The sequence below is a fragment of the Coturnix japonica genome, chromosome 5 (genome assembly GCF_001577835.2).
Source record: "Coturnix japonica isolate 7356 chromosome 5, Coturnix japonica 2.1, whole genome shotgun sequence".
NCBI classification, from domain to species: Eukaryota; Metazoa; Chordata; class Aves; order Galliformes; family Phasianidae; genus Coturnix; species Coturnix japonica.
This window is the reverse complement of record NC_029520.1, coordinates 8,684,346-8,709,009: the sequence shown is the minus strand read 5'-3', so window position 1 is coordinate 8,709,009 and position 24,664 is coordinate 8,684,346. Positions and strand designations below refer to the sequence as shown.

Sequence of the window (24,664 nt, the reverse complement as noted above, 5' to 3'; positions counted from 1 at the left end):
ATTCAAAGATGCAATGCAATGTCAACTATACAGTAAGAAGATCTAGAAATAACCATGTTTTGGTGCATGTGACACCTACCTGATGCCTACATCATTTTTCCAAGTGTTTTATGACATGGGTTGATGCAAATTTCAAGGTAGAAAAGCCACAGTGGAATGTCAAGAACTCACTCTGGGGTTTACTCAGGGAGTCTCAAATGAGTACCACTAAAATCCCCTGCAACAGAGGATTTGTGTGTCCAGAGAGGGAAAAGAGGGGTCTGGAGCACAAGTCTTATGGAAGAGGAGGATCAGGGGAGGCCTTATCACTCTCTACAATGATCTGAAAGGAGACTGGTGAGATGGGGGTCAGCCTCTTCTCCTCAGTAACTGCCAGAGGATGAGAGGGAAGGATTTCAAGTTGCACGAGGGGAGATTCAGGTTGGATATGAGGAAAAATTTCTTAGGAGTGAAAAGGCGATGGAAGAGGCTGACCAGAATGGAGGTGGAGTCATTTTTCCCAAAGGAGTGCAAGAAAAGGGTAGTGCCAGCAGCACACATACCTGATGCCTGCTGATCCAACAGCTGCAGTTCCTGAGATAGGCCTCTGCCTGGCAGTGCTGCCATCAGGTTGGCACTGCCCTTGGGGGCTGAGGGGCAGAGGCTCCTGTGCTGCTGGCACGCTATGCAGGCTCAGCAGAGCAAGGCCCTTACTCAGCAGCTGAGCTGAAGTCTCTTGAGTCACCCATGCCTGGCATTGCTGGGGCTGCCTGCCCTCCTCTGGGCTGGTTAGCTTCAGGCACCTTGCCCTGTGCTTCCTCAGTTTCTGGGGTCTTGCTGCCAAACCCATCAGAGTTGCAGGTGAAGGGGTTTTTGGAGGAGATGGAATTAGACAGCAGTTCTGGCTGGGGAACACTATGCCTTCCTGAGCATGTAATGAATCTGAAACATAGGCAGAAGCACAGCAGTTTACTGCTTCATCGTACTAAATGTGCTAAATGACTGACCAACTAATCTAGCAATCAACCCATCACCACCACGCCCACTACCAGGAGCTCCCTAACCTCCCATCCCAAGGCAGAACCAAGCACACCTGCACCATTCCTGGCCAGTGCTCACCCTGACCTGTTTTAAACACCAGATCTCCTAATCCAGCTCTCCGAAGTTCAGTGCGCAAAGATCACAGATGACTGGAGCCACTTTTTTCTTAGCCCATGTAATCCTCAGGTGCAACACACACAAGAAAATTCATATTGATGACTTACAAACATAACAAGCATGCGTACATGCTTCAAAACCATCCTATATATAGCAGGGATCCAGTTGCTTGTCTATTAAAAGACCCAACTGCATCTAACTGCCTGATGTGCAGAATCCATGGCAGGAACACTATTTAAAGAACATGCCACCCCAAATCCAAGCACAGAAAATTCATGTTTATATCTCCTTATGTATATTACTGTGTAGATAACCATGTAAATTTTCCCACCACACTCTAGGCGTTAAAAATCACTAAACCCGATGATGGCTTTTTTTTTGTGTTAGTTTTAAGGATACACTGAAAGAATGTCATGCCTGACTCCAGAGCCTGAAATATCACTGGCAGACTCCAAAGCATGCAGATTATATAGACCTGATGCTTCGATACTTTTAAATAGGAGCAGTTTAGCTCCAATGACTTCTCCTTTCCTGGTCAGGATTATTTACAGCAACAAGCTCTACTCCCAGAAAATCACACCAAGTATGACAAACTTCTATACTTGAGTGCTCCCCAAATCTTTGAACAAAGTCTCAGCTCGCAGAAGTCAAAGTGTGTTTTTAAGCACCCTGTTGAATAAAGTCAATCAGTTGACAAACTTCTACCAGGTATTTGCTCTGCAAAATACATACGTCTGTTAGGGACAGTGAACAATGGCTCCTGTTTTGCATTTGTTCTATATAAACCTTGGTCACGAGGGCCATTTGTTTATGATTTTGGATCTGTGTCATCCATTCCATCCTTAGGTGACACCAGACTTCAAACCACTTCAACCTTGCTGACAGATCTCAGCATCTACACTTAAGCCCATCCACTTCAATGAGGTACAGCACTGGCACACTGAGAGATGTTTGGAGCATCACCTATTAAATCTAAAAAGCGGATGAGCTCACAGCAAATCATACTTAATCTAAAAAAAAATAAAAATAAAATAAAATAAAATCATATTACACCTAAAAATCAGTTTTAATTTTAAATACATCATTAGATCATGGTGTAAGACTTTTGTGGTCACTGGACAACAGGCCATTTCTTTAGATGTTTCCAGTCTGCTTCTATTCTTGTTAAGAAGATACCATTTACTCTGCATTTTATACACAGAGAATTCAAATTATTCAATTATTTTTTCCAATTAGGATGCTTATGTTTTTTATTACAAACACATTTGGAAAAGAAATATTATGTATTTTCCCAAATTTTAACAGATTTATTTAGCCCTTGAAATAAACGTAAACCCACATCTCACACACTAATACCCACTGAAGCAAAAAATGTGACTATTAACAGCGGAAATAGATTTAAGTCATACTTTTTAAATCTCCTCTACTTGATACGTACTTGGAATAACCATTATTAATGTTTCTAATAACCTTAAATACGATATTCAACAACTCTGCTCTCATTCATGTAAGTGCAATTCCAGAGAGGTCTTTGGCTTTCTTCCTGAGCAAAAGAGCACATTTCATTTTTAAACACTCTGCTGAGTGTCTTCCCAGAATTCCCAGCAGCCCACTTGCACCTCAATCATCAGCTCAGACATCACTTGCATCAGTGCCAAATGGGGTAAAACAGCTTGGTTGGAACAACGGTATTTTACACTCACCTGACACCATCACAAATCAATGACACGAAATGAAAGACAAAGGCACATCCATCATCTAGCCAGAATGTTAAGCTGGTGTAAGATCGGCTTTATTTCCCTTAATTCTACAGACCTGTGTTGAAATACACCAACTGATGGTCAGTGCAGTTGGTCACTACGCCCTGAGCAGACATTAGATGCCAGACCCCATTAAACAACTCATTTCCTAAGAAATATATCAGTCAACAGTCAGGTGCATTTGTCCCTACACTGTATCAACCCTTCCCTGGAGACCTGGGTACAATACCTGGGGAAGACTGTGAGAGACAGGAGTGGCAAGAAGAAATAGGTGAAATCTCTCCAGTGAGATCCTCATCTGAGGTGTCCTTCAGCTCACTCTCACTGCTGTTGGCCGGGATGCAGCCTTCATCCTCTTCCTCATCATCTGTAGCTACCTTTGCTGCTGGGATGATTCCTTGCTGAGCTGTGTGCAGGCACCTGGACAATGGGAAGCGTTTTGCCATTGAGTATAGCCTTGAGTTGAGAATATGCAGTGCACCAAGTGCAGGCAAACACTGAGTCTGTGTATTTAGCCACCCACAGCGTTTTGCCACTTACCTGCAGATATGCAGAATCGTCCTAAATGGATCAGACGTTATGTCTGTTCCTTTCCCCATCCCACTGGCTTCCCAGCAGGGACGAGCCGTCCCAGCCTGCAGGGTGGGAAGGCAGAAGGCTATCCCACGGAACTACCACCAGGTGGCCAAAGAGTTTGTTTTATTTCACAGCAGAAAACGAATCCCTGCTCTATTGCATAACAAGAATTCTCCCACACTCTCACCGCCACTTATGCTGCTCTCCCCACACTCTCGGTGCAGAGAAGACGTCTTCCTGGCTCACACCTCCTCCTCCTACAGAGATGTCAGGGTTTTCTATCTTCAGACTGCACAGTTTCAAGGAGCTCTCTGCAGGCGGCTGAAAAATGACACAAGTAACCTGGATGACCTCAGGAACTTCCTCCATGCTGAACCTCAGGGACCATAGGAGCCAACCCTGTAAGCCAGACTGCACACGCTGTGGGTGTTCTCTCACTCAGTTACTGGCCTGCTGACATGAACAGGCTGACCTGCACGGCCATGGGACTGAGAGCAACACACTCTGTAATTATTTAATCAACGGCAACCTCCTCATAGACCTGGCTATGCCAACATCAAACCACTGATAAATCTTCTGCTAGGTAGTTATTGTAGATATACCACCAAATGTTGCCATTTTGACTTGGACTTTGGTTAGTCAGGTTGATAAGAACATGGGGCTTTGGGTCCGTAGAAGAGAGGGGGCCACCAAAACTACAGTGGAAACTCAGTTTATCATCAGATTTATGTGGGTGACTATGCAGGAACACGAAGTGTACAGGAAAAACATACACCTAGCTTTAGCCTCCTTGCACGAAGGGCCTTGATGGGGTTCCCACATATAATTTGGCTGAGTCCTAGGAGTAAAGAAAAAAAAAAAGAATAAATAATTCCAGCATTTAGCAAACTGTGCTGTCTTTGAAATCAGTTAGCATCGTTTCCTGCTTACAAAGGGATGCAATATTTTATGGCGTAGGCTCACAGTGTCAGCTCACATGGCTGACACTGATGCTAAGAGGCAGTTTCTCTGTTCCTCCCAGACTCTCTTCCTGCTCCTGCCCTGTCTCTCCTGCTCCGCTCGTACACACATTTGTGGGGCCAGGTGGTGAGTAAGTGCTGGGAACAGATCCAGATTAAAACAGAATATGGATTTTTTTTGTTTGTTTTCTTTTGCTGGGTCATTTTTCATCTGGATCTTGAGCAGAATCAGGTTCTCCATAGCCCTGTGCAGATGCTCTTGTCAGAACAAGAGACAAGGCTTCAAAGGAGAGGGAAGAAGCAGTGAGCATTGGGTGAAACAGCTGCCACCCACCAGATCAGTCTGCCCAGAGCCCCATCCAACCTAGCCTCAAATGCCTCCAGGGATGGGGCATCCACAGCTGCTCTGGGCAAGTAGAAATGATATATCAAGTGGTTTTTGATGGTACTGACCCTGCTGCAGCATGAGTCTGCAAAACACATACTGCACCTTCCAGCTCATAATCCACTGGGGAGCCAGTGTGCATCAGCATGCCTTTCTAGAGAACCAGGCTGTACAGATCAATTACAAAGACTGAACAAGATGTGCCTAGGTTTCCTCATGTAAGCTGAGCCTGATGTAGCAGTGGCATAGTTGGGTGTTATTCAAAGCACCCAGGTTTCCAGCAGCAATAATAACACCCAGAAGCACGTAGAGGTGAGGGAATGAACAAGATTAAAAAACTACATTACCGTGTGTCAAATCACTGCAGTTATCTGGAAACCAGTCTTCAGAAATAGTGGGATCTGGAAGAGGAGAGCTGCTGTACAACAGATGGGAACTGCTACACCTTCCTGAGCTAACAGACCACTGTGCAGTTCCTGGTCTGGAAGCTGTAGGAGGATTTGGGCTGCATCCAGGCTGCTTTGCCATTGCACATGGACCTAGGAGAGAAGTTTCACCAGCGTACATGCAGAGGCTGTAAACCACACCATCACAGTGCTGGTGGTGACAGCCTCTTTACCAGTTATCAACCAGGGCAAACCACATACACAAGTTGTGGAAACCTGGGAATTGCAGTGATAGATTTTTATTTTTTTTTTCCAGACAGATAATTCTTACACCAAAAAGAAATGTGATAATTGCATTTCAATAGTGGTATAGGATAGGATGGATTACACAAAAGCTAGTAGAGTCAGACAGAGCCTTGAACTCTCACCTGCTCAAATGCAGGGAGCAGAACAAGGCTGTGCCAGCAGCATGTGCAGCTGTAGGAGAGCAAATATCATTTTGATGTCTAGATGAACAGTTTGCACTTCAAAGTGTTGAGCATCTAGAAGCTCTACAGCAGAGCAATTGGCACTGTAATAATATGGCCATTTCATTAAGAGCTGTGTGTTAGAGACCTTCAAGTTATCTTGGCTGTAGTTGTTCCTGCAGAACCACAGTAGATGCGAGATACCAGAGTATTGCAATAGGAAAGAAGAAAACATGGGGAAGCCTAAACCTGACCATATGAATTTATCAGTTTATAGCCAAAGGCAAAAATGTAACTCTAGCTACACTAGATAACAACACAAACTCTAGTTTTGTGCTCATTGCACACAGTTTCCCCCAGTCCACACCATTAACTAGTTTTCTGAACCACAGTTGATGCTGCCAAATGGGGATCGCTGAAGGATCATATTTTAATGGATGCTTTCACTACCATAGCTACTACTACACCTACTGATCTGGATCCACAGGGATTAGATAAATGACAAACGTATGTGTTTATTTCAAAACAAGCTAAATTTTTAATGGAGTACAGTTGGCAAATAGCAGCAGTGGGGTCAGGAAGCCAATGACATTGCCCGCGTTAATGGGAAGCAACAGGAGCAGTTATAGGAAATACTTTGTAATATTTAATGGGAAGTGGTAAAGTGCATGTAGCGCGGTATGTAAAAGCACAGACTTTAGAAAGCTGTGAGCAAGGGGACAAAAGATTTATTTTCCAATCATTTACTCTATCCTAATGAATGTAATGGACTTAATCACAGAGAAAAAGAAAATGGAATAGAGGCATTTCAAGACCACGCAAACTCACTTGCTAGGAATTTGCTGCCATTAGGAAGTGGTGACCCAACTGCCCTCGCTATTGTTACATTGGAGTAGAAAATACTGCTACTTCCATGCAACACGGGATTGATTCCTACCATAGAAAGAAAGAGCTGAGAGCAGCTGTTGCTGAAACAGTTTCCAAACTTTGCTTCTTCTAATCACACAGAAAGAATACTAAGCACAGGTTCCCAGCTACTGCTGGATTTACTTGATGCTTTACAAGTCGTTTGCATTTCACTGATGTCAGTGGCCAGCGCTGAACAGCTTTCATTTAAATCTGCACCATGCTGAATTCCAGCTTCCCCATTTCCCAAGTGAAGAAGACAAAGCCCTTTGTCACTTCTCTGCAATTAAGCTTTGGCTCTGAAGAGGCCAGCTAGCTCTTTGGCTTTCCTTTTCACACTTCATAACCTGAAAAATGAACCCTGATGGGAAATCTGACGTACCTAACCATGAAATGTCTCTGGGCAAACCACCCTCCTTGATGTATTCCTTGATGATTAGCCAGTCCTCATTCATCTTATTGGAAGGAGGGACAGCAGTCTGGCTTGCTGGTATTCCATCCAAATACTCCAGGTGAGGAATGAGTTTTTTCACTTCAGCTCTGTAATTGTAATCTAGTTCCTGGAGAAATTGAGAAAGTGATCACTTCGACAGTTTGTTTAACAGACTGTGGACTTCCATCAGCAGCACAACAGTGTTCAATTTGTATTACTGCCATATACTTTGAAATGACTCTACAAAATAAACCCATTTGCCTTATTCAACAGAAATAAATAACATCAGGAGTTACCTTTCACTGTGTTTTCTGCTCATGTAATTTCTACTGAAATTATTCACGAGCACATTCTGAATGCAAACACATTCCCCCTGCCCATGGCCCCTCTGCTGTTGATGTAGAATTTTATCTTCATTATACTAACTATAGTGTATGGAAGTGAAGGCATTCACTTGATATGTGAAAGTGATATGTGAGTGCCAAGGAAAGCCTCGGCATCCTCAGCACTTGTCCAGCCCCTCTCCATGGTTTTGTGATTCTCTGGTATCCGCATCAACAGTAAAGGTTATAGCAAGACTGAAAATACATTATGAGTGAAGCTACGCTCGGTGATGGATGAAGGCACAGCTATAAACAAGCTGCAGTGAATGAGCTGCATTGATTTCCTGGGGCAGTCTTCAGGGCATTCGCGTGTGATTTTACACATCATTAGAAGAGATGACTTATTTCAAACTATGCTATCTTCTGCAGGAGGTTGCATGCCAACAGCAGGTGCACAAGAGACTAAAAGTGGCTGCTCCAGGATTTCATTTCCATGTGCTGGATCAACAACACTATCACTCCTGACATACATGGTCTCACTGACAAGCAGTGGGGAAAGCACTGATGCAGCCCCATCCTGTACATGCAGGCAGACCTGGCCATGAATAAAATCATTCATGAACCCATGCCAAGGACTGGGACCTGTAGGCAACAAAACAATCCAAAACAGTTATGATTGTACTCAGAGTACACCACAGATTGGGCCATTTTGGTGGATTCCAGCAGTGGAAAGACATGTCCACTTGGAACTTCCTTCTCTGGGAATGTTTAACAATATCTCAGGGTAGTGGGACATTTGGCTTTGCAATGGAAATACCACAATGGGAAATAGTCTTGGATAATAATTGGCGATAAAAAGTGGTGGTGATCTCAATATGCTTCCTTCAACTTCTAAAAGTATAAAACAAGAATGCGTTGCTAGTGGCAGAATATGCATAGGTAGCTTCCCTGAGACATATCAGCCACCTATAAACGAATTGCTTGATGCAGATTAATGTCATGCTTTCCAGGACAGTACAAGCAGCATTAGAAAACCCCACAGAGCAATCATGAACAGAAACCTTTTGGTGATAGCTGGATGGCTGTACACTCCCTCCCTCCACACAGCACAGCAGCAAGGCTGGCAGAGGGAGCTCGCCAAATAAAGCGTGTAATTGTTGTTGTTAAGGGGCAGACACCACACTCCTCCAACTGAGCCTTTCATCTTAATTTAGAAAATGAGTCAACCAATCACCATGCTACCACGTACCGTATGTGCTCTGAGCAGAGTCTGAGCTGCAGCCAATCTGCAGCCATGTCCTGCTCGAGCAGAGCATCATGTTACGCTCATGGTACATTACTGCAAGAGAGGCTGCAACATTTATCATTGGGTTGTTGCTGTTGGTTTAGATAACAGAGGGAGATGAGCTCATCTGAAAATCAAATTACAGAGAGCAAGCAGGCAGTATGAACAAAGAGCAGTAAATCTATCTGGGCCATTCCATACACTGGAAAAAAAATAAGAGTTTTACAAGGCTACAGTAAAGCCACATTACAAGAAGACTGAGGAATCAGAACCCATATCCAACTCTTTTCTGTATTTCAGGTGACTTTGTCCATTAGAAGCAGGCAGTGCTTCCCAACTGTCAGAATATTTGGGTTTTTCTCTCATGATTATATCCCTCAACAAGAGAGGAATGTTGATAGAGAAATCATTGTGAATATAAACAGCTGCAAGTGTGGTCTCTGAAGTACACTCCTAACAGCTCAAAACAGAAAATGAGCATGTAATACTGTGCTTTGGATTCCAGAGAGGAAAATCATGATAACTAAAGCACTACCTTCAGCTGCTGCTTTTACTGAGGGTTATGATCAAACAATTTCATCTCAGAAACTCTTGTATCTTAAAAATGTGTAGATGCAAAATATCCACTACATTATTGAGTTTCACTGATAACACCTCTGTTTTCAGGACTAAGCCCAGGACAAGTATCAAATGAATCCTTCCATGCAAATCAGTGGTGTGGGTATGACCTCTTTGGAACACAAAGGAAAGCTATGGAACATGGCACCAGAGGATATGCAGCCCCAGCTCCTGCTTTCTTATTCCTGCATTATCAGCTCCTTATGGCACCACTGTGGGACATGCCTTAGTGAATACTGTCTATTATGTACCTACATATGCATGGATGACAGTACACAGCAGAGCAGCTGCCAACCATCCTCTGGTACATGCTAGACCTCATGTGACCAAAATGAAGAACAGTCTTTTTTGACTCATTTCTTTAACTCCAGTTTTCTTCCACTTACCTTCTGAGCAGATTTCAATATGCTTTTTGTTACCTGAAATGTTAATAATTTGAACTAGGGTAAAGTGGAAGAAAGCAGTACAGCTTTGAGGCTGTTCACACAGAATTAGATCTTCCTTACTTTTTTCTAGTAGACCACCCTGAAACCCAAGGCAGATCACATATTGCTTTGTTACCATCTCTGCGACACAAAGTATCTCCTGCACTGATCAAAATACCTTTTCAGAACTGACTTCATCATTTCAGTATGTAAGAGATGAATCATTTTACTTTGTACCTCCAGCTTTTATAAAGGTCTTTTTGGTCATTGCATTTTAACCCTTTCAGGGAAAGGACAACAAGCAATTTCTACAATACAGCTTTTGGTAGTTACTTCAAGCATCCACTCCAAGTTTCGAGAATGGTGATTCTGAAGAAACTGCTGTTGGACAGGTGATCCTCCAAAAAAATATAAAAGCCTAAAGAATGCTATCTAACTGACAGATTTCAGTTGGCACATCCCATAAGAGAAACAGTAGCTACCTTCTAACTGGCTGTAAAATACCCCTAACAAGCAGGAAGGATCCACACAGCTGAGGTCCATGCTCTCCTTGGTCCTCCTTTAAGACTTCATGTCACGCCTAAGCTGATTCCTAGTTTAATCCCATTCTCACAGGAAATCCCATGCTGACATGGAACAGGCCTGACTCCTGATCGGAACTCCTCGTAAGTCATTTGTGCTTATGTGAGAGGCAGTATTCACAAGAGGACAGCATCTACCCAAACAAAACATGGGAAACGCCTCCCATGTCATCACTCACATCAACACAATTGAAAGACGTATTTCTGATTTACAACATAAGTTTTAAAAGCAATTAAAAAAAAATTAACGTAATCTGTACAAGCCATGCTCTTACCTCTGCAGATTCTGCATTTGGCTTTAGACAGATAAGGTTGCCCTCCACTGTCAGGCTGCGCAGTTTGCAGCAAAGCCCCAGGTATCGCATCTGGTTGATGTCCTCAATATTGTTTCCTTCCAGATCCAGAACCTCAAGGTGATCCAAAAAGCAAAGCGGGCACAGGTCTGAGATTTTGTTGTAGGCCACATAGAGTTCCTCAGCAGAAGGAAACAGAAATATTAACAGGTTCACATTAGTAACACTGAGTATTTGCAAAACAAAGACCACAATTAAAGAGAAAATATCAAGCGAAGATAGATATCAAATCATTGTTTGGCACGACACATTGATACTTACTTTCAGAGAGCTGCAGGCAGAGATTCCATCTAAATCCAAGAGCCCACAACAAGTCATCCACAGCACATGGAGATGGGACAACGTGGTTCCGAGATCCCTTATGAAAGGAATAATGGAAGCTCTATTTGAATGGGCAAAGGAACTCAGGACTCACTTTCTTTTCCTTAGAATTAGGCCACTGCTACTTTCTTCAAAACACTTTTAGTTTTAAACACTTTTATTTTCCAAATGTTCTGGTCCTACTCCAGAGAAACACACACCGACCTGTTTACCTCCATGTATGTGGAACAGCCATATTGTATCACAATAGTGTCAGCGTAGAAAGAGACACCACAGAATGCAAAAGGAGTGGTAAATCAAACTGGGGAACCTTCTATCTTTGGTAACATTAAGATGCATGAAGGCATTAATAAATTAATAATAATAATAAAATTCTTTCCCATAGCTGCAATACCAGACCTTCTGTATTATAAATTACAAATTAATTGAAGTGGGCAACTAAACACAAGGACGGCTTATCAGAGGAGGCAGAGGCTCAACTGGAGTTCCTACAGAGAGGCTCTTGGACTTCAAAACTGTGGATTACAGATCTTGTATAATATATACTTTAATGCATTTTCTAGGGAAAAATTGCAGAAGATAGAAGAATATGGTCACAGGGTCTCTTCTCATCTTGGAGTACACATAACAGCTTGCTTATTTGTGCCTTATCTCTATGGGCCATGGGGAAAAAGAACAGCTTTGCGCTGCCCTCAGAGAACTTTGTGCAGCTTTGATGCAGCTTTGCAGCAAAAGAGACCGCAGCAAATTGTGTGCTCCAGGGCTGCTGCACACCCAGTCAGCCCATGAGCTCAGGAGTGCTTTCACAAGCGAGATTAAGGTATTATTATCCATACTACTTCATTATTTTTCCACTGTCTGAACACTTGGGACAAGCCACAGTAGGAGAAAGGGGACTGCGGAAGGCAAAACAAAGTACGGTGGCAAAGAAAAATATCTCCAGAATCCTGGGGATCTAACAGGGAGTTCATCAAACACAGGGATAGAAAGCAGCCTCCAGGCTGAAACAAACAGGTCTGGGGGGTTCTTATGGTTTGTTCATGGCTATTATTCAGATCTGCCTCACTTTATCCCTTCCCTAACTGCCAGTGGTGCCTTGGAAGGGCTCCCCCTCTGCCTGCTGAAGGTGCAAGTAAGCACATTCAGATACATCAATACAAACCTTTTCAGTTAGGTTCTATGGCCTTTTAAGCATGGGCAGGGCAGCTGCTCAAATGGTCAAAGCAAAGCAAGCCAGAAAAATCTCTGTCAAACAACATATTTCTCTGTCAAAGGCTGTTCCTGTATGTCACCACACCTCCAGACCTTGTAAAAGAGTTTCCAGAAACTATCTGCACTGTGCTTATTTCATAAGCAGAGCAAACAGTCGTCCCAAAGCTTCCGTAAGGAACAGATGCCTTCCACAGCAAGAGTTACAGAAATGTATTATTACATTTGTAAGCTGCGTGCCCATAATAAGAAATAAATCAAATTAAATGTAAAAGCAGAACCTATCATTGACCAAAGCTAATACACCAATAAGCTCAACTTTAGCAGGCACTAGTAATGCAAAGGAAATACATTGCTCACTTCATGGCTCACTTAGAGCACTGATCAGTTTGTCAATTTTCAGGCTAATTTTGGTTCAGAATCACCTTTTCTGTAAACCAGTGGTCACAAGTCAATGAGAGTGGTCACCCCCATTGGCACACTGCTGAAACAAGAGCTTCTGATGGGCACTGCTTATTGGCCTAGCAAAAGTGAGGACAACCCTAACATGATCCCCTTAGACATGGCACGGTGCAATTCATGATTTCAATTGTCTTGTACTTCTTACCTAATGGTGTTTTACCACAAAAAGAGTTTTTGATAATATGCTTGTTATTATTATTTTTCTTTCTTAACATGCCAGGTGGCAAAACAAAGCCTTTCCCTTTACACAAAGCCCTGTGAAGAAACAGCCATCTCTTCTCCTGCAAACATCTCAACACATTTGGAAGAAGCAGCCCTCGCTCCTGCCTAGAGGTTAAATGGCCCCAGAGTTAAACCATATTTTTGCCTGTGTGTGAATTGGACAGTTATGGTTTTCAATTCCAGTGCTGGCTCTGGCTGAATCAAGCGCACATGAATGTGACCAGCTCGTGCTCAAACTGCCTATGGAGTCATGCACAGCTCTGTATTTATTGTGAATTATGAGCTAATGCATCTCTTGGCTGCTGGAGGGGTGAACTTTTTGGGTCACAGTCAAATATTGGCCCTGCGGCTCTTTACTCCAGCATCCACAGTGAGTGATCTTCAGTCTGAGACATTACTGCAGCAAACTGCACCTGCAAATATTTTATTTGGTGACTAACAAAAGGCTCATCTGAAAGCTGTGTCAATCTCACTGTAATATCAGAAGAACTCCCTCATTAATTACTGTACAGATGATCTCTCCAGAGAGTACGGCTGCTGTAAGGCTGCAGGGTTAAACAGCAGCGTAGCTTGGAGCAAGCAACTCCCAACAGACAACTGCATGCACCTGCACTTCTGAAATATCCCAGCTAGTGGGAGAAGAACTTCAGAGCATGCAAGAGTCAAGGGAGTGCCTCCTATGGGCCTAGCCCTGCTGCATCTGGCACATACAGCTTCCAAGGGTCAGGGCAACGTGGGTTTGTAAGCATGCATAGAATCATAAAGGTTGGAAAAGATCTCTATAATCATCTAAGTCCAACCCTGCTGATCCCACTGGCCACATCCCTCAGCACCACACCTTCACAGCTCTTGAACACCTCCAGGGTGGTCTACTACCACTTCCCTGGGCAGCCTGTGCCAGTGCCTCACCACTCTGAGAAGAAATGTTTCCCCAATAGCCAACCTGAACCTCCTCTGGCACAACTTCAGGCCATTACCTCACTGTGTGCATGCAAGAGTGATGTGCAAACAATTAGCAGATAGAAAGATCCAGACGACACTACAGTGGAAATACAACCCCATTAATATACACATCAGTTAATTCAGTTCCAGTAGACAAGTGTCCTACCCCAAGTGATGTGGAAGCTGGTAACTTCACAGGAAGGGGAAAGAATTAATGGGCAAACAGCCATAAATTTTGCAGTAGTTTGTATGGGTCAGGTCTGATGCAGACAAAGCACAGGGTGAGAACGTGTGCATCATCACTCTGTGACAAGCAGGATTACAGTCTCTGAGGTCACCAAACAAACATCCTCTAGACTAATTACCTCACAAACACAATGGCACATTTGCCTACAGAACATATGCTGAACACTCAATCACATTTTTAGCACCTAAAAGTGCTACAAAACCAACACAGGCTTCCTTAGTTCCATTCTGACACATATATTTATACATAACCTTTTTCCCCCTCATGAAAATGAATAAACAGAAGGTTTTGAAAGCTCCAGACACTGCTGCAGGGAATGGAACTCATCGAATAGCTTTGTGTTCTGTGAGGGTCCTGGCAAAACCCTCCCACTTGTGCACAACCACTCAAGGTTTTTCCCATGAAATGCGATGTTCCCATCTTGTCATCACTCCCCAAAGCTGGGGGGAGAGCACAGGGGCAAGGAACGGTTTGGCTCACAACACCTAATAATAGTCTGAGAAATAATAACATGTCCTTCCATTAATCCAGCCTCCTTGTTCTTCAGGGATTGACTCGTTTGAGCCAAAATTCTGCTGGATGGAGACCAGACCTACACAGCCAAATCCTGTTCTTGGTTTCACTACAATAAATCTCGGGTAGCTCCACTGAGCTCAAGCTACCCAGTAAACACAACAGCACAGTCCTAACAGAGCCCAGCCCTGCACATCCATCAGCTTCAAGATCATCATTTCTTTTGGAAATTGCTTTAGAATCATCCACCTATAAATAAAACATTAAACCCACTGAACTTGCAGACAGTTCTTGAAAGCACACTCACATCTGTGAAATAAATTTGCAGTAGCAATATATCTGAAATTGGGCTTGACGCTGGTATTTATTTTTAAAGGTCACTCAAAGTGAACACGCTGGTGATTGGAGGGAATCTGAGTTTAAGAGTGACTGAGCTAATGTCTTACAAGGCAAAGAAAGAAAACCACTGATCTACGGAGATCAAGCTGAACTTATCAAGCCATACAGCGATGAAAACGATCCAGTCCATATGTCAGTACACAATGATTCTGTTGTACTGATAATTCTGACATCAGAAGCAAAAACTTTTAAGACCTCAATGTTATTTAAATCAGTAACACATGTTCCAATAGGAAGCTTACAAATAGTTTCATTGTACTCTCAAATCGCTGTAAAGCATTCAGAATTGTAAAACTGATTGTATGCACGTGTTGCCCTTGATCAAATCCATCACACACCCCAACCCTGCAAGCAATGCTAAGGCAATGCCCTCATGTCCCTTGCAGTGTCTTTTTGCTATCAAGCCCAACTTTGCATATGAATGCAAAGAGCTGGCTGCAGAGAGAGGCTTCGCAGTACTACAATCTTGCTTGGTTTTCTACCTGCTCTCCAAAATTCAAGTAGCAAGATGCTACAACTCTTGTCTTGGATGCTCTCTGTCTTGCACCTTGCAGCAGGCTGGAGACAGGAGATGACAGAGGGCAACCCAGCTGCTGAATGACATCAGCAGGCCATTGTCACCATGCTGCATGGGATGCTTGATACATTATTGCCTCTTCTCGATGGCTCATTGAACTCACCATAGCTACCTGAAAGCCCTTCCCTCTCCATGTCAGACTGTATCCCATTTTAAGCTAAAGTGCCAGTAGAGACCAAGAGGACAAAGGTAAATGAAATGGAGAACTGATGAGCGTTGTAACTACTTGTTGTTCTGCACAAACTAACCCAGACATCTAATTCTGTTAATAGCATTGCAAAGTGATCTGTGGCTTTAGTTTCAAATGCTCTCATTTTTGACTGCTGTCACAAAAGCTAGAGGAGAACTATGGGCTTGATCAAAGTTGATGTACTTGCAGCCATGAATCAAGTGATTCTCTAAACACACAACTATAAACATACATGGGAAGGATAATGATTTTCTTTTTTCTTAATTTCCTTTTGATCTTCAGAATTACTTAGCAATTTGGCCACCTAGTAGCATTTTATGAGGTAGCATAGTAGTAACAGTGGCCCACTCAGCTCCCACAGCATGAAAGTAGCAGGGATTGCCAGTGTGATGCTGTGGGCCAACTCCTGCCCTTGACCCTTTGTACTCACCATGAAGCTGTGCCATGGTGATGCTGCAGAACCCAGCACAGTGCTGCATCTTACACACTCCGTGAGAGGGAGTTTTCAAACAGAGCAAAGTTCAGACAATAAAACTGTCACACCCATGTACCAACTGTCCCTCAGTTGAGCCCTAGAGCTACTGCCATTTCCTATAGATCTGGCAGTCCTTCACTCTCACCATTGATAGTTTACATATAATAAGTAAAGGATAATGAAAGCCTGATTAAAGAATGAGTTATTTACAACGTAAGAGCAAATCCCACAGCGCTTAGAATTTCCTGCATGAATATCATCTAAGTCTCCCACATGTTTGTGTACCTGCTTTGCAGGATGTTTCAGGTCTGAGCTTTGGCAGAACATGACAGATATATTGCAACTTTGACTGAGTGCAGATCTCATCTTTCCAAATCAGCACTTGAAACTCCTAATGCTGCAGATTAAGCAGAGGGAATATTTCACAAAACCTCCAAAAACTGACAAGATTGTCCAGCGTTAAAAACCTTAAAACAAAACACACAACCCTTCACAAGATTCCTGTCACTGAAAGTGGTGGTAGGTTTCATTATTAAGCTTTTATCTCTGGGTTCTCTGTATGAAGAACACATAGGGCAGCTTAAGGCAAAGAGTGAAGAATGGGTGCGAGTGATTCTCGCTGACTGAATCCCAAATCTCACTTCCTAAAACATCAAGGCATTTTGGTATTTCATTTTGCAGGTATTGATCCATCCCAGAGAGACCTGATGCGGTTTGTAACAACCTCAGGGCAGAGGGATAAAACTTCACCAAAGAGCAAATGAGAAATAAATCTACAGAAAAAGAAGTGTGCAAGTGGGAAAATAGCAACATGTCCTCAGCGTACAGTAATGTGCCCACAGAAAATGAGAACAACTAAATCAAATCCCATATGGAGAACATTTTATAGGAATCAGATTATTAAAACTGGTTGTGCAATGAAACCCTATTTATTCCTTCATTGCATATACATACTGCTGGCAGTCACCAACCAATTAATATAATCAAGGAGTTTATTCCCTTCCCCCATACTTTCCCTTTTCTGGATCAGCACTTACCTTGCACTCCAAGATAACATAATTTCCAAGACTTTACCATATTTCCAAAACATAAACTCCAAGAAACATAATTTCCCACTGAACATAATGATTTTCCAAACAAAACAAATACACAATAAACCCAGAGGCAGACGAGCAACACTCAGAGGGCAGAATCAAAGCAACCTGCAAACACAGCACATCATGCTACCATTACTTTCCTGCCTGTTTTTCCAAGGCCAGCCCCTCCTGGTGGCTGCTTGGACCACAGCTGTTGAGGAAATGAAGGAAGGTGGATATCTTCACCAGCAGTGGCCTAATGACTACTGCTTCCCAACCCAGCTCTCTGAGTTTTCTCAGATGATGATTATAACCATTCTGTCTTACTACTGATGAAAGCATATATTTACATAAGCAATCTCCAGCTCTGACATCTAAAACACAGCAGCTGGGTGTATAAAGTGGTTCAAAGAGTGAGGATGCTCTTATAATCCCAGAGATTGGAGTCAGGTAAGCACAAGATCCCCCACAAAGCTTCTCAGCCACTAAAAGCACCTGGCACATCAGTATTTGTAAGACTGAAACAGAGGCTAATATGGAATTTCAGAGGTGCCCTTTGAAAACTATATGTATTTTGTTGATGAAGGAAAGGAAAGCAGTATACAAAAGGTGAGAGCCACAGTTGTGGCTTTTAAAAATGTGGATACATGCATTTGTATCTGCTGAGTGACCTTGAAAGAGTAAGGGCTGTATTCTTCCCTTGGGTGCAGACTGTACCCAGAGAAGGCAGAGGAGGGAGGCAGGAAGCCTCTATCCTCACACTTTCTCAAGAAGAGGGAAAATCTGAACAACATCTACTGTCTCCTCTCTAGTCTCTCATTCTCTTGGAATGTGCAGTTCTGATAGAGCACCCCCCATACTGTTTTCAAATATCTGAGAAGCAATGCGTCTATTCAGACGGTGGGCAGGGAAGAGGCATGACAATTCATTAAATGACAGACTTACCTTAACTTGCAGGTGGTTGCTAATGGACTTGTTGCAAGTGTTATCTATTCTTTACTTAATTTGCTGTTTCACTAGCCACATTCACACTGCAAAAAGTATTGTGTTATGCTTATTATCCCACCAGAAAGAAGAATACATGAGAGAAGTATGTAGGGAAAGAGCCCTCTGTGCACCACTGGGCTGCAAGGGAGCTTCAACTGGGGAAGAGAACATAGAACGTAGGGTGCTGGAGATGAGAATCAGGTTCTCCTAAGTCTAAAAGCAGTCTGGCTAATGGTGCTTTACTGAAAATAATCCAGTCAACTAAAAATAGCTGCATTTCTACCCCCAAATCATTACTCTCTTTTTTCATAATCAATAACATGAATGTCCTTAAAACCATCACTGCTAAATAAAACTTGAGGTCACAGCAATTTTGCCAAGGTTTATGATATTCCCAGGGATGTGCAGGCATTAATACAGAGATTAAGTTTCAACTCAGATGCTTTCTTTCCTAGCTCCTGGAAAGCACCCAAAGTCCTCAAAGAATATCTTAAGATAGACTTCACAGCAACCTGATTTGCTAAAAGGCTTTCAGGCTACCCACACACAAGAAGTAATAGAAGTGCTTTCTAAAGAAACCAACTTACATTGAAAAATAAATGCTTTCCCCATGCAGAAAAAAAAACAAGTGTAAAAGCAAGCAGTGTTGCTCAGAGCTCTGAAATATGGACACAAAGAGGTTGAGACAGACCAAGTGAGAGCAGCAGTTCTGTGTGTGTCAGTACAGTGTAATGCAATGGGACCCCGATCTCTCATTAAGGACTGTAAGCATTACTGTAATACAAAGAGATCACCTGTTGATAAACACCTGCAATCTTTAATACAAGTACCTGATGTGAGTTTAGAAAGTAGCCTGGAATTTTATCTGTTGTAAAAAAATCTGTGGCACAAAACATGTTGTATTTACATATCAGACATGGAAATTCTCTAACTGCAAAAAATAAAATAAAAATAGAAATGGCTGAAAGATGAAAAAGAAAACCAATGAATAGTGAGGAAAGGAAAAATAAATTAATAAAAACAGATTAAAAGGAATTGTGCTCCTCTACCCCTTCTGTTTGGAAGGACACTGCCCAGCAGACAGTAGGATCCCAGGCACTCCATCAGCAGCACTTCCAGTTTGGGGGTCATTTGTGTTAAGGCTCAGCCCTACACAGAATGGTGCCACCTGGTCCTGATCCAAGAAAGCACTCGGACCAATGTTCAGTTTGCAGCTTGTAAGCAGCTCCACTGAAATCAAACTTCTGATGACTTTAGAAGGTGAGCATTTGCCTTACCTATTCACTGGATGAGTACCAGGGAATAATATCAGTAATTACAAATTCCTAAATACCTTCTTTCAGGTTGCAAAGGTATTTTTAAACACTTATTTAAAGCCCTTGCCCCTGATTAAGAAAGAACTAGTTTGGCTCTGCTTTCTCAAAGTAATTAAATCATTGCTCAAACTGCTTTTTCCCCCCACATTTTCAGTCATCTTTGAGCTGTCAAGAGGACCTGAAGCCTTTCAGAAGGCAAACACACAGACTCTGATGCAGCCAGTCATGGTCCTAGGAGACGGTGTTTATAAAAATAGAAGTAATATTAATTATCTATTCTAAGGTTCAAAATAAAAGCATGGATTAACATCAAATTTCCATGTGCTCTTCACCTTCAGGACCACTGTCCCTCCTTTCCGCTCTCCCGTGATGACTTTACTGGATTGCCATCCTCTCATTCTGGAGGACTCTTACTGCAGTAGGGCAAGAGCAATAAAATAATTAGATGCAGTGCAGACTGCTGCAAAGAAATCTAAACTCTAGATGAAGGAAATCTGCTCTCCTTTTACTACATTCCTCATACTTATATTGGTTCCTCACACTGCAGACTCTGGTTTTCATCTCTCTTAACACATAAGAACTTCTCCGTATTATAAGCAGTTCCTTAAGTAGCCCTGGGAGCAGATCAGTCTTTTGCTAGCTCAGCTAGAGCTGAATTGGAGGAAATGCACTTCAGCTGATGAAACAGCTTCTGCTATAAACTTATGGGAACCAATTCCTGAGATTCCATATCTGATACAAAAGCCCTTTCATAAAGATTTTTATCTAACACGTTTAAACAGATCTCTTCATTCATCCCTGAATTCAGAATAAAAGCAATCTGATAAGAAATATATAGGCAACATGCCAAAGCAGAAGCAATAATTCACTAGTCTTGAAATACAGTTCTTTTCCTGGAGATATTACCAAGAGAAAGAGTGTGTGTCATCACAAAAGAAAGTCAGGTTTTAAGACACTTCAGAACAGGCTCCATGTTTTGTTCTCTAATATCACTTCATAAATCTGGAATTTCTTGGCTGCTGGTAGATGGGCAAAGGTCACTAAATGAGGACCTCATAAGATCAGTGTGGTTTAGAAAATGAACAAAAATCAGATGTAATTTATTTTCACAGTACAGTGGGCATTCCAAGCTGTTCCCCTTTAGCAAGAGACCAGTAGAAGGATAAAACTAATACCCAGAAACAGGCATATATGAAACACCCTCATTCTTTTTGTCCTTACCTTTGTTTCAATAAACCAACCAACATTGCACAGCTTGTCCTTAAATGACATTTCATCTTACTTGCTGCCCACTTTCAAACTACAGCCACAACAATTCCAACCTTATCCCTGAGAAAGTTTATGGGAGTTACTTTTATCAAGTAGGAAGAGCATTCTTTTACTATTTTCAAGAACACCATTTAGATGGGTTTGGTTGAATACAAACAAGTGCTCACCTTCTGGACAGAAATCAAGCATCAAAAAATTTAATTCAGAACAAAAGAACACCAGTATAACCATTTAAGAATAACTAGAAACAGCCTGTTAGAATGGCAATATAGCTATATTACACTGGCTGTAGAAAACATTATTAGTGCTCTGAAGGCAATGTTGCTTTAAGGGGCAGTATGTTGACTTAATACAGGTGTCCAAAGACAAAGTTCAAGTCTGACAGTGCCTGCACTGTGGGCTGTGCCCTGGTGTGATCTATGTTAACCAACGATAGTCTGTAAAAGACTGGAATACAAAAATGAAAACTGTTCCTGTCCCTCACTGAGTGCTCCCCCCAGAGAGCTGATTCTTGCTCCTCCTTTACATATACCCCTACTACTGCATTTAATTGGCACATAAAAAGCATGTTTACTTAAAGTTGAGAGCGTGTAGTCTCTCATAGGGTCTGTATGCCTGGGAACTGCCACAGCAGGATTGTCACAACAGCCAAAGCATATTTGCATTATAGTCAATAAAAACAAAACTCAACCAGAGACCAAGTATCATCTGCATGAAGGGCAAGAAGGATGTCACAGAAAACACACTGCAAAACATTTGTGACAATACAGAATGAAGTGCAGAACCTTGCTAAAGCCCTCGGTCAAATAAAACAGTCAGTGTCATTCAGAAGTTCAGAAAACTCCATGATAAGTCTTGGCTGTCATTAAAACATTTACAGCAATGTAGATTCACCACTTTCCCGTGTTGTGGTTTGTAAAATGAATTAAGAAAAAAACAACTTTACAGAGCAAATATTTCAACTTACCATCAGAACAAAGGAAAATATGATCTAAGTGTAACAACTGAATGATGAAGTAGCACTTTTAAACACTATTATCTAAATATTTTTTTCATCCTAACTCAAAGTCCCTCTTTACAAGGTCACATATGATTGAGAAGCAGCTTGTGTTCTGACACAGAACAAATGACAGTCCAGGTAATCCATTCTCATAACAGCTGTCGGATCGAATCTGCTCAATTATCTTTTACATTTTTTTATCCTTCTAGCAACCAGTATATGTTCAGTCAAGGGCCTTAATAAAGAGATGGCATTCAGATCACCAGTCATAAAACTGGAAGTTAGCTACTTTAGCAACAATGCATGGGAGAACGAAGTATTGCTGCTATCCACTAAAAAATATCATAAAAACATTTGAGTTGGAAGGGACCCTTAAAAGCCATGCGGTCCAACTCCCCTGCAACGAACAGGGACACCTACAGCTACATCAGGTGCTCAGTGTGCCTCCAGCATGACCCTGAGTGTCTCCAGTGATGGGGCACCCACCATCTCACTGGGCAACCTATGCCAGTGCATCATCACCCTTGCTGTACAACATTTCTTCCTTAGATCCAGTCCAAATCTCCCCTCTTTAAGTTTGAAACCAGGGAGATGAAGCTTCAGAGCAGCCCTCAGTAAGTGCAGCTTACTGACTTCAATCAAGTCAAGGAGATTTTCATCTTCTGAAGAACTGGTCTGACCTGTATAATAAAGACTGCTGTGCACAATAAAAGCCTAAGGGCTGAAGCACTCTGAAATCCAAGCATCTAGATGTACACAAGTAAAGTTCTAACTCCAACATTTCTGCACATTCCCATGGATGTCAGCATAGCAGGAACTTTCCTTGTGGCAGACTGCAGGGTAATCCATTGGCATCACTGCAACTACACTGATTTATTCCAGTTTAGGTCCTGTCCTTAAACTTAGAAGGTTGTGGAGTACGTATTTGTGACCCAATTCCATTATCATGGCATGTGGAAATGATAGGAAGAAAAGCAGCATAAATGAAGGTTTTATCACTTAAATAAAATGGAGGGCCATTATTCTTCATGTTTGCTTTAGTTATCATTCATTTCTTACCTCACGGATACGAGCAAGCTATTGTTCAACTTCAGCTCTCTCAGATTAGGAAGATAGGCACCTACGGGATCAGAATAAAGAATCATCTTGCACACCTGGTAATAGGATAAAAGAAACTTCTGACAATTACAAATTGAAGCATCTTATTTTACCTACATTTCTCATCTGTTCCTGTCAGATCTGTGCCGGACCCCTTCTAAGCAAATTAATGAAGTTATTTCACTTAGAAAATATTATACCCTTTGCATTTTTGCAACATATACGTAGTGTCTGCATGACTAACTAATTCTACTTCTTGAAAACCTTCTCTGACAACTCTGATAAAGCACCTTTCTAAAGGGACAACAAAATCTGGCTTTGTGGTGACTGTTTTCTTTGTTCTGATTGAGAATCCATATTGACTATCAACTGAGTGATAACTCAAAGAGCTGAAGATCAAGAGCACTTTAGATCATAGCAGTCCATGGATATAAGCTTCAGGCACAGGATACATTTGCCACTGACAACAGCAAACTTGCCCATTCCCATCAGCAGGGTTTACCCACAGCGAGAATCCTCAAGTACAAGGTATCAACATGAAGAGGTAGTATGAATTTTAGGCAGACTGGATCAGTGCTAAGACATTAAAACCTATTCTCTCAGCAGTAATGGCGCTGGCAAAGGACAGTTTAGCATCACATTCTCACTATCCAGCTCTTTGCAAAGGATCACAAAAGGAATTTGCATTAAAAAACAACAAAAAAGGATGGGTGTGTGAGGGGGGGAGGGAAGCAGGATCTCACAAGCAAACAAAGAAAATCATGCTGCTCATTCCATTTCCCCAAACAGTGTTTACGGCAAAAACATTTTAATAAAACATGTTTCAGAAGAAGCATTATCTTCATCTAATGCTGTTTGGAAGTGATTATAATCCACATATTGAATTTCATGCTATACTGCAAATCTTTAACGTTGTTTGTTTGCAAAGCTCTTTAGAAAATACTAAAAGCACACATTGTGCTTTTTTTTGTCTTATTTTTAATAATTTTCCATAACGCGTAAAAATTATAGCACAAATTATACACACACCACCCTCATCCTGCAAGGCACACACTTTCATGTCAAATCTTATAAAGTATGGCAAAAAAAAAACCAAACCACCAAAATACTTCAGAGACCCCATAGAGGAGATACCGCTATCTCTGCTAATTATTCACAGCGGTCATAAATGCTACTGAGCAAAGATTTCTGTAGACATAATCTGTGTGCTAAGAAAGACCCCGAGGAAAGAAACCAGAATGCAGATGATTAAAAAATAAATGCTATTTGGTTGCTGATAAGAAACCTGAGGCATTAAGAAGCAAACAGGCTTTAAAAGTCTGAGAAGTCAAGATGACTTGAAGAGAAATGAGTCTTGCTGAAAAGAAAACTTTCTACTGAACACATTTGGGGTTGGTTCTGGAAAAAGATACTATTAAAGGATTCAAGGAGGCCATGGGGTGTGGCAGCCAGCGTTACAGGCTGAAGACAAAGTTTTCACATCTGGTTATTTCATTACTGTAACACGATATCCCATCTCAAACATTTTGTTGTATTTTGGCACCATCAACCCCTGGGCTCTGTAGTAAGTAGAAAAGAAGAGAGTGCTATGTGCTGTAGTGTGAAAATTTGCCTGGAGGACTTCAATTAAGTATTTCTCTAAAAAGCTTATGATCACAGTGCTGATCTGATTGAGGACTGAGAGCAGTGTGCAATGTTATCACCTCTGTCTTTGATTCCCTTTCATTAAGTAGCCATTTTATAGAATCATAGCTTGGAAAAGACCAA

General features: G+C 41.9%; 1 protein-coding gene across 7 annotated transcripts in view; it reads right to left on the bottom strand.

Annotated features, from left to right (window-relative positions):
* The window catches only part of LRRC56 (leucine rich repeat containing 56), a 49,257-nt gene that overhangs the window by 1,068 nt on the left and 23,525 nt on the right, over positions 1-24,664 (bottom strand). For 4 of the 7 annotated variants that reach the window (XM_015863725.2, XM_015863724.2, XM_032445025.1 and 1 more), the window contains 9 exons: positions 22,859-22,919; positions 10,856-10,952; positions 10,517-10,714; positions 6,959-7,136; positions 5,165-5,356; positions 4,247-4,311; positions 3,661-3,794; positions 3,127-3,317; positions 543-921 (listed from right to left, as the gene is read on the bottom strand). In XM_015863725.2, coding sequence (XP_015719211.1) covers positions 543-921; positions 3,127-3,317; positions 3,661-3,794; positions 4,247-4,311; positions 5,165-5,356; positions 6,959-7,136; positions 10,517-10,714; positions 10,856-10,952; positions 22,859-22,919 — 1,495 coding nt within the window. Of the gene's footprint in view, positions 1-542; positions 922-3,126; positions 3,318-3,660; positions 3,795-4,246; positions 4,312-5,164; positions 5,357-6,958; positions 7,137-10,516; positions 10,715-10,855; positions 10,953-22,858; positions 22,954-24,664 lie in introns of all 7 variants that reach the window. The other 3 variants (XM_015863728.2, XM_032445027.1, XM_015863727.1) reach the window with 2 other exon arrangements.